At 35.2% G+C, this 11,056-nt stretch overlaps 1 protein-coding gene across 1 annotated transcript; it reads left to right on the forward strand.

Annotated features, from left to right (window-relative positions):
- The first annotated feature begins 9,823 nt into the window (after nt 1-9,823).
- On the forward strand, nt 9,824-10,615 carry LOC116172439. The gene is made up of 2 exons (XM_031489656.1): nt 9,824-10,242; nt 10,297-10,615. The coding sequence occupies exons 1-2, from the start codon at nt 9,843-9,845 to the stop codon at nt 10,524-10,526; spliced, it is 630 nt and encodes a 209-aa protein (XP_031345516.1). The 5' UTR covers nt 9,824-9,842; the 3' UTR covers nt 10,527-10,615.
- The last annotated feature ends 441 nt before the right edge of the window (nt 10,616-11,056 follow it).

An 11,056-nucleotide genomic window follows, 5' to 3' on the forward strand; every position in this document is an offset into this window, starting at 1 on the left:
CTTGTGAATTGTGACAATTAACGGAATTAACTGATATTTAGCTGAAAAAAAATATTTAGCAGCAAATAAATCCTGTGATTATTGAAATATACGAAAGCGCCTAAGGGTCACAAAATTATAATAAAATTATTTTTTCCAATATATTGGAAAAAAATTGAATGTATTGGGAATAAATTGAATATATTGGAAACAATTGAATATATTGCGAAAAACTGAAAAATATTGCGAAAAAATTTAATACATTGGAAAAGAACATATTATTGTCACAAACTCAACAGATAAACATAAAGGCGCTATAAAGGATTAGTCACCGACAAAAAGAAACGAAAGCGAATGTGACGCATTCTTTCCGGGAAATACGATGTGCTTTGTGTTTTGTTGTAGAATATTCCGTTAACCGCACAAAATTTTTAATTTCCCAATCCATTTAAAATTTCGCGGGATCCCACAAATACCGAGATCTCGCGGGATTAACATATCACGATCCCGCAACTTCCGGGATCGAAATTTTGCTGCGGGATTGCATTTCCTAATCTTACTAAATCATCGGTAGCGTTGCTGGGTGCATCAAATAAATCTACGTTATTCATTTCGATTTTCCACAAACGTCACTGCACATTAAACTCGTAACTCACTCTGCAATATCCGACATAAGTGTTGAGCTTGTGACAATAATATGTTTTTTCTTCAAACGTCATATAATATTGACATTACGTAGCCCAGCACTCTGAGTTAAAGTTTGACTTTTTAGAACAATTGAACAAGCGGCAGTGAAGTATTTTAGTGCCTAGGCAATAAAACGCTTCAGTGCCAGTGTCACATTGTTTTGCTTTGACAAGTTGATGTTATTTACATTAGGTTCTTGGTTCACCTAGCAAGTGCGTTGATCTTTCCTTCTGATTTTAACAGAAATAAAAATATAGTCGATCAAAGAAGCTATTTATTTATTTAAATAATAGTTAATGTTGAAAGTTCAGTTAGTCATATGATTGAAATTAAACCTTCGTTCCTGCAGCATCCAAGTTTTGAAGAGTCAAGTTTTGTTTGGCTCGTCTTATTTCTAATGAATGAATGAAGTATTTTCAAAAAACTGGATTGGTTTCTGCTTCAAGTGAAGGAGTAGTTGAAGTCATTCCATCTGATAAACCTGGATTTTCTAAAGTTGTCGAAAGTATTTTTTGTGCAATTTCATTTTTATTTGAAATCGAAAAACTCGTCCACAATTAAAACGTCAAAACTAATAATGGCCAACTATAGCAATTGTTATAGTCACCACGGCCGACGCGCTCACGGCTACCCATAACGATCGGGTTAATATTTCTTCCGATTTGAAAACCATTATTTGGGCGTTATTCTCACGTTTGAAGAAAAAATAGCATATATTATGCGGAGCTAAAGTAACTTCTTATGGCTCGTCAGTATTTTGCTGGCCTCGCTTCGCTCGGCCATCAAACACTGACTCGCCATAAAAAGTATCACTTTAGCTCCTCATAATATAATATACTATTTTCCAATATATCCAATTTTTTCGCAATATTTTTAAGTTTTTCGCAATATATTCAATTTTTTTCAATATATTCAATTTTTTTCCCAATACATTCAATTTTTTTCCAATATATTCAATTTTTTTCCAATATATTCCATTTTTTTCTCAATACATTCAATTTTTTCCAATACATTCAATTTTTTTCACAATACATTCAATTTTTTTCCAATATATTGGAAAAAATAATTTTATTATAATTTTGTGACCCTTAGGCGCTTTCGTAGAAATAAGTCTGTAACATTTTCATTTTTTGTCTTTTCTATATATTTTATTAAGAACATAATTTAATAAATAATTCAGATACGTTTATTGAAGAACATTTGAAAAAGACGAAAGTAGGTAAGATTGGTTGCATTTATTCAGGGGCATTTGACTTGTATATATTTAAAATTGAGCATTTTAGGCACATGCATAAACTAAGATTTTACTTAGTTTGCGTTTTTGGGGAATATTGTAATGCCAACGTATTACAAAATGAAAAAAATCAGTTTAAACCGCAGTAAATGTTGGAGTCATGTGTTAAACTGATCAATGTATTTCACAAAATATAGGCTCTTGAGGCAGAGTTGTGAGTTATTTAAAAAATAAAACCAAAAACCTTTAGTGAAAAAAGTTACTTGTCTTGTTTTCAGGTTACTTTTACTCGAAATTGCGGTTCTTTTTAGACCTGGAAAGTGAGAGAAACTCTTTCTTTCATGAAATTTATTTAATATATCACATGGTAACTTACAACAGAAATAAGAGATATGACCACTACCAAAGAGTAACTATAATACTCTTTGCCACTACATTAGAGAATTTCAAAATAAAATAGTAAAGGATGTATACTGATACATCAAGTGGGTCCATTAATACGACTGGTCTTTAAGTATAAAGAAATGTTCGGTACTCTGTCGCTTTCCAACGAGCTAACTGACAGCGGTCTGTATTGCGACATGAATTGTGAATTAAATATAAGAGGATGAAATAGAGTACCTCTTAAAATGTTACATTCCCTAATATTAGGGACCATTCGCCCTAAGTATAAGGAACCTCTCAATGATGCCAATAGAACAACCACAAATTTAGTCGCGAAGCTATGCACAATAGAAAAACGTAGTAAAAATGTGTGTTTTTATTTTGGATCGTAGCTTTGTAGAGAAACCGCCGTTTGCTATATTTTATCGCTTAGATTTACAGTGCCCTTCGGCTTGTTCGCTATTTGTTCGTTCTGTTTTCGTTGCGAGACTGAGCTTGATATTTTGTGACCGTAACAGTAAACCAGCATTGAACTACAGACGAAGAGTTGATTGGTAGGTATATGACGCGTGAGTTGAAAAGTCCTACGACTTTTTCGTTGTTAGGGGGAAAGGAAATTGTTTGCCGTTTTGAGTTATTTGCCGTTTCGCTTCAGCCGCTATAATTTATCAGACGTCGACTAATTTCATTTACCGTATAAACTAACGATATATTCCATCGACAATTCCGAGAATCATAACTCCAGAAAGACTCCTTACCTAGAGAACAGTTTTCTATGTGCAATTCATTTGAAAAACATCAAAATTTATTACGAAAAGGTGAATATATCGTTGTGTAAATTACTTCACGCCAGGCTTCACGCAGAGGTTATTTTGGTTTCAGAACCTTCAACAAGGTTGGTCCGCCCTGCATGAATTTTTTTAATAAATCTGGTGAGTTTCTATGAATAAATACAAAGTGTATTCTTTTTGTTTGAGTTAGTATTTCAGAATTTATTTTTCTTTTTAGAAATTTGTGCAGATGCGTAAGTTTTTCGTTTTAATTTTTTAATTTCTTCAATTTAGATGAGGTGCTAGAAGTAAGACCCATTTGAGCGAATTTTGCGTGGTTAATAATAACAGGTTTTATCTGGTCGTTTGCGATAAGAAGTTGTATTTTGTGATATGTGTGTGTTTTATCGGCGTAAGTGGGGACGAGAGACGTGTTCAGTCGAAGCTGGCGTTATTAAAGTCTAAAGGCGGCTCCACACGCAACGGAAATAAATAATATAATTATTTATTATTATATTATTGTTTGTATTTTAAGTTATTTTTTTTGTAGTTAGTGGACTGAAGGACCATAAGATATTTTTTTTTTGGTTAAATAATAATTTCCGCCCGAACCATACAAATACTTAAATAAAAGTTGGGCACGTACCTGGAGTGGCTGAGTGGCTGATTTCGGTGAGCTGCTGTACCGGCTGATGGGGGCCCCTAAAGATTGGTTTGGTTTTTCACTTTTTAAATTGATAAATGCACGTGAAACTAGTGCATGCTTGACTCTACTCGTTCGCACATAGTTACGTCTTCGCTCGCCCTTCTCTATTCATTTTTAAGTGTTCGCGAATCCGCCCGAGTGCCCGATTGTACTTGTATGATTTGAATTTATAGCGCGCCGAAACAACTGAGGTTTAAACAATTATTATTATTATATTATTATTATATTGTGATTGGTGGTTTATGTGAAAATTCAAAAAGAAGATTATTTTATGGTGGAAGTGCTGGATCCTTTAAATACAGAAAGAAGAAAAATAAAACTTGTTTGGTGGTCCGAGAGGGTGCACGTCTTATAGATTTTGTGTCAGTGAGCCCTGTTTTTATGTAAAGGCGCATTTAACCGTTATCATAATAAAGTTGGGTAGAAGAAGTGAAGTAATCGTATTGAGGGAGAAAGCGTTTTGTCCATTAACGGAAAAAGTGGTAGTTCAAGTGTGATATTAAGCAGTTGTTGCCTTTTGCAGCTTTTTTTAAATAAAAGTTGTACCATACGAAATACATACATACAATTCAACAAGCTGAAGCCTAAAGCTGTCAGCATGTGTTTGTGTCATCTCTATGTGTGCCTATACATCGCAAAATGTTTATGACAAGATTTACTGGTTTCTTGAAAAACAGTAAGTGATTAAGATGGTTTCAGGACAATTCACCGCCATCAACCCATCGCCGTCAAATTCAACAGCGGTGGAATGGAAATTTCAGACGATGAATTGACGGCGGTGAATTTTCCGGAGGCCAATTAAGAGTCCCTTGCTTAATTGTCTGTGAGAACGCCTGCGTGCGTGGTATGTGTTAAAACAGGCTCTGAATGCTTCTCTCTCTTCCATAATAGTTGTTTTAATTTCTTTAATGTTTTGCGGAATAAATCTTTGTTCTTGTCAATTAATTAACTGTGTATTTAATCGAACCCTAAGTGCGACTCAGATAGAGTTTTCATCTTCATGAGTTTTCGTAGAGTTTTCATATTTCATGTTTTCTATCCGTGCTGAAGAATTAAAATGAAAACTAAATTTAAAGTCCACATTCGGATGTTCGTTTATAGTATAAGCCGCACGTCTACAGGGTGAACTATAAAATTCTAAATTTAAAGGATGATTTGTTTTGAGTTAGCCGGACAAGTGTTTTGTGGGTGGTTTAGTAACCGTTTGCTATTGCACCCAGCGATATAAATAACCTACTGCCCAACGCTGCTTGGTGTTACACTCCGTTTAAGACATGAATGCATTAGAAGATAAACAAAAAGGTTTATGCGCCCTTTAGGGCATTTTCCATGCATATATGTGTATGCACCCCGAAAGGCCATAACTATGTGAGCTATGCTTTTCTGTACTAGAAGCATCTATGGTTAAAATGTCTCAGACGGACAAACGGACGGAGAATGTGGTCATAATAGCGTCTTCCAACACGATTTGGAAAATGCGCTAAAAAGTTGTAATGAATCTAAGGGTCTCCGAAACCGTCACTGAAAATGTTGACTTACCCGATTCTTACAGTTGGCAACAGACAGAATTTGTACGCGTCCGAAGGGAATAAGAAAAATGAACTTTACGCACGAGGTTTGATTCCGCGGAAAAAATCCAAACCGAAAAGCCAGAAAAAACCAGCCATACAAAACCGGGCATAACGTACACAAATACACGAAATAAATCAACTACAGCAACAAAATACAAAAGAAAATACACAAATTGTAGAATAAAAATGATGTAATCGAATGAAATGCAGTTAAAGAAATTCATAAAAACACGACAAATGATACATTATAATTGCAAGTGGGGAACATGATAATTCAATTTAGTACAAAAACACATTAAAACAGATATACGATCAATTGTAGTAAAGTGATAAATTGCATGTAAAAAGGAAACATCAAAATGGACGTGGCTTCACTTCAGTCCCAGTTAACATAAACTAACTTGACACAAAAAGTACATGTGAGAATTAGCAAGTATTTAATAATAATAATAATATTTATTTCCAACAGACGATGAATTGATTATTGTATTGTATGTAGTATCGAAAAAGGGTACGATCAAGAGACCATCGGTCTAGTTTTTAAGTTAGTTAGTAGGACGTTAAATTGAATGAAAGAGAGAGAGAGAGAGAGTGGGAAAGTGCATGTAAGGGTCTTCTGACCGGGATGGCGCAGAGTCGTGAATGGGCAGCAAAAGTGGAATGACGCACTTTTGTCATTTTTATCTTTACGTGTAATTTCAATAAACGACATTTAAACTGTTTGCTGTTTACTTTTTCACGTTTCTAAGACAACGAGTATTACATGTATTATTGTGTAAGTTGATTATCGCTCAAGAAAAACATATTTTAAATAGAGGAAATGTTAATTATGGGGCACCTAAAGTCTCACATTGCTAAGATACAAGTTCTGCAGCCTGTACAAGACGAAAAAAGAAACATATACAGCGACAAATCGGACTATATGCGGAGCAAAGTTTCTTGAAGCTGTCAGCCAGTGTTTTTGTCTTTGATACGTTCCGCGCCTGAATATCGCAAACCTTTAAGTACCACATTATTTGGATTATTAGAAAAAAAACCGTAGGTAAATTAAGATTTCTTTAATTTTATTTATCCACTGACTGCGTGGGGGGTATTATGTCCAACCAAGCTTTGTGAGTATTTCTTTCTTTGAGGGATTTTGTTTTACCTTTGTTTCGTGTGTATCGGAACAAATTCTTGCCATTGTCATTCAATTAATTGTGTTTATTTGAATCCTTTGTACGACTCTGATAGAGTTTTCATGTCAGATTTTTCTATTCGTGTCCAAGATTTATTTGAAGTAGAATCAAAATTTATGTAATAAATTTTTTGAAATTGTCGAAAGTTGATCGAGGCCACCGAGTGTCAATCGTAAGCTTCCATTTTGATTTGTTTTAAATAGCTGGATAGGTGTTTTGCCATGGCACACAATATACTATTTTATTTAAGAGGGAAGAACTATTTTAATATAAGGACTGTTCATTATGTGCTAATACCTTCGTAGTTTGAAATTCAGGAAAAGCAAATTAATTTGACCTACAGCGTGTACACGTTCGACTGAGCATTTAAGTAAATTAAAAGCACTTTGTAAAATAAGTGGAAAATAACAGCATCTGCTCGTGGCAGATAATTTCGTGTCCCCTTAAGCACCTATACAACAGAATGGAATATAGAGAGAGAAATTTGGTTATAACGCATTGTTTTTAATCAGAAAGAAAGTCAGCCGTTCAATTTTCCTTATCTACCTACATTACGGGCACGCTAAGAAATCTTATTTTAGGAGATGTTAAAAATGTGTTATTTGTTACGTAGTTACAAACGTCTGAGTGTCCTTATCAGTAAATAGAGTTTTTTAAATTGCCGTAAGAGTAAGGAAGACGTTTTTAAATAGTTATTGTCCGTCATTACTGAGCAGTAAATTGAATACGACTTCGGAAAGTAAGAGCGTGTTCCATGATGGAAATCGAGATAGACGATGATCAAGTGATCCAAACGATAAACTCGCCGTCAATAAACTTCAACTTTCTTGCCAATAGAAATATATTTTTATCCTAACAGAAGGTGAGCTCTTTCTCTGAAGTAGGTCATAATATGAAATGATTTGCCTCGTACTTGTGAGATCAAGTCTTTGAATCTGAATTATTAATTTTCACTACACCCTTTCGACTCTATTTATACCCTAGGGAAGAGGGTCCACTTTTGTACGAATTATGCCTAGTCGAGTACACTTCAGTTTTGTTTACCGAATCTTCAAACGACACCTGTCAAAAAATAATACCTTTCAGCACGGAACAATTTTAGTGGTAAGCAATTAAACATCTTTTGGGTACTTTATGCTAGCGATTTTAATCGATTAGATTTTCGAATGGAATTGAGAAATAGTTTTTTATTATACCTGAATCACAATCTCCGTTTTAAACACTCAAATGCGTGCGAAAAAAGGCCTTTAAAACACACGTGCTTTAAAGTTGCTAAGTAACGATACTTCAAGTATGACTTTTGAAACTGTCATCTGGATGAAATAAAAAATCCTCTTAGGTCGCTTTCTGTAAATGTTGAACATTTCTTTGACTTTTGTACCCATCCTTTGGTTGAAGCTTTCACAAACGCGCGTAATTTAGAGTATGCTTCCAAATCTGTTCCACTTTTTAATCGCAACATTGCTTGGAAGTTTTGAATGAATGCACCAAAATATAGAAGATTTAAACGGTATGGGACGTTTCGCCGTCGCCGTTTTGCCGTCGCCACTTCGCCGCCGCCATTTGACCGTCGCCACTTCGCCGTGGCTATTTCGCCTTCGCCATTTCGCCGTATGCCATCCCGCCGTCGCCGTTTCGCCATTGACCATTTCGCCGTCAGTCCAAGATATATTGTTATAAAAAAAAGAACATACAACTTCGATGAATCTGATACAATTCCTATGTTGATACTATGTGTGTTAGCTCTTGTGAAGGTAATCACATTATTAATTACATTCTAGGGTTTAATGAGCACGAGCAAGAGTGCGAAGCATAATATTTCAACACATAAAAATTTTTTAGAAATAGAAATGCCGCGATGTCAGTTGTCACCTCAGATCTCATCTACGTTTTGACAAAATAACGTATAAAAATACTCAAGTCAACCTATCCATACATTTTACTCGGTACAGATTAAAGTTCCGTTTTTCTCACTCAAAGTAGAAAGTAAAGCATGCTATTTATTCAATGAAGAAAATAACTGCAGTCATTTAAGCAGTTAATTAGTCATTAATGATGTACTTCTCTAATTACACTCCCGAATCTTTTGTATTATTGACCCAAGTTAGCAATCCTTTTTTGCATTAATCTTGTAGGATCGTTAAAATCGGATTTAGATAATTAGGGGGGGTAGAGTAGACTATGTAATTATTTTGGAATATTTTAGTTCATTTGTGCCTTTTGTACAATACACAATTATGAATTCAGAAATAGTTAGTATCAGAGGCAAAGAAAAATTTGTTTGTGATGGTTTTATATATATATTCGATTCTATTTCAAAAAGTGACGAAAATGTTAAATTTTGGAGGTGTGAGGAGCGTGGTCGTTGTAAGGCCAGAATTCATACACGTGATGAGACGGTGGTGAAGACGTTAAATATCCATTCACACGACTCTTCGGCCACAAAAGTTGAAGTAGGAAAAACGATTACTAGAATAAAAAACGTGCTGTTGAGACAATGGAACAAACAAGTCAGGTATCTTTTCGTGATTTTTTTTACTTGTATGCATGGTGATTTTCAACATAAGGAATTCTTATGCCAAATTTACAATGAAAGATTTACAATAAGGTTTTTCTAAATTAGAATTTAACTCGCTTGCCTATCAATCTATTTTCTTTTTTTGGAATATCAAAAAATAAGTTTTTTAAATATACCTGTATTGCCTTTAGATATTGAAAAACTGTAATTGATAATGCCTTCCCTTATTCTCAAATTCATTAAAACGTCAGAATAACAATAATTGATTTATCAGTATGCTGTAATACCTTCTTTATTCAATAAAATCAAAATTATTGCAGGTACTTAATGCGTGTACATCTAATATTTCCCAAGCATCGCAAGCATCGCTGCCAAATAATTATGCTCTCAAGAAAATGGTGCGAAGGCAGCGAAACGAATTAAAAAGAGCACCTCCCAATCCGCAGAGTGTCGAAGAATTAATTATACCAGACGAGTACACAATATACCACGCAGAGCCCGGCAGAAATGAAAACTTTTTACTGTTCCAAGAAACCAAAGATTTATTAATCTTTGGCCGTGAAAGTTGGCTGGCTCATTTATCTTCTAAAACATGGTTTGTTGACGGAACGTTTAAAATTGCACCCCCACTTTACGCGCAGGTGTACGTGTTGATGGTAAAAAAACATAATGGTGTGCACCCTGTACTATACGCACTCCTCCCCAATAAGTTAAGGGCTACTTATGTTCGCTTTTTTAACATAATTAAAAATATGCAACAGAATGCGAATCCAGACAGTATATTTTGCGATTACGAATCAGCTGCATTGTTAGCAATGAGGGAATGTTTTCCAAATGTATCTGTAAAGGGTTGCTTTTTCCACCTTGCGAAGAACATGAGAAAAAAATTGGCAGACTTGAATTTAATTCAAACTTACAACACCGACGCAGAATTTGCATTAAAGGCGAAAATGGTGATCGCTATTTCTTTTGTACCGCTTGACCACCTGGACGAAGCGTTAGATAGCCTTGCTGATGTCTTGCCTCCAGAATTGCACCCTCTACTTAATTGGTTTGAGGATAACTATGTTGGAAGGCTTAACAGAAGGGGAAATGGTCGCCGGGCTCCCATATTTGAATCTTCAATATGGAACTTGTACGAACGCACACTACATGAAGAAGATCGTACAAACAATCACTCAGAAGCTGCACATCGGAGATTGCAGACTGAATTAGGTAAGCAGCATGATATGTTCTTGGTTAATTTTATTAAAAATCTGTTACGTATAGGTGTTCTACATCCTACCTTGTGGAAATTTATAGACGCTTTGCGCGCGGTGCAGCATGGCCGAGATATTTATTATGAATCACTGGTAGCGGGAAACAATCCACCTAAAAAACTTAGAAGGTATAGAGACGCCGATCGTAGAATTTTACAAATTGTACGAAACTTTGCTCAGTACGAAGCTATTGAAGAATATTTACGGGGCATCGCCCATAATTACCAAATGGGGCAATAATAATGTAATATTATATTAATAATGTAACTGTAATTGCACTTGCATACTTTATGAATGGCATACTGTTTATTAGAATAAAGTTATTTTCACATTTATACAGTACGACTTTGATTCAAATTACTTCATGGCACGATTTGTATGTCTAAGACGCACTGTAAGTATAAATAATTATCATAATTAAATGTAAACATAATTCATTCATATACTGAAAGAGTGATCATAACTTAATGATAATGCATTTATATAATAACGCGTTAATATTGGAGAATCGGCAAATGTTAACGGCGAAATGGCCTATGGCGAAATGGCCACGGCAGGATGGAGACGGCGAATTGGCGGCGGCGAAGCGGCGACGGCGAAATGGCGGCGGCGAAACGGCGGCGGCGAAGTGGCGACGGCGAAACGGCGACGGCGAGATGTCCTAGACCGGATTTAAATACCTTTGACATTTCCTTCATATATGCCAGCATTATGGATGCATTTAAGACTGTATTCGTAAGTAACTTCCTATTCATCCATGGAAACAAATT

The sequence above is a fragment of the Photinus pyralis genome, unplaced genomic scaffold (assembly GCF_008802855.1).
Source record: "Photinus pyralis isolate 1611_PpyrPB1 unplaced genomic scaffold, Ppyr1.3 Ppyr1.4_LG5, whole genome shotgun sequence".
Lineage (NCBI taxonomy): Eukaryota > Metazoa > Arthropoda > Insecta > Coleoptera > Lampyridae > Photinus > Photinus pyralis.

Bases quoted from the DNA above. Each gene is read 5' to 3' on its own strand.
- LOC116172439 (XM_031489656.1), top strand. From the start codon at position 9,843: ATGAGGGAATGTTTTCCAAATGTATCTGTAAAGGGTTGCTTTTTCCAC. The intron at 10,243-10,296 runs GTAAGCAGCATG...TGTTACGTATAG, and splicing joins GAGATTGCAGACTGAATTAG to GTGTTCTACATCCTACCTTG.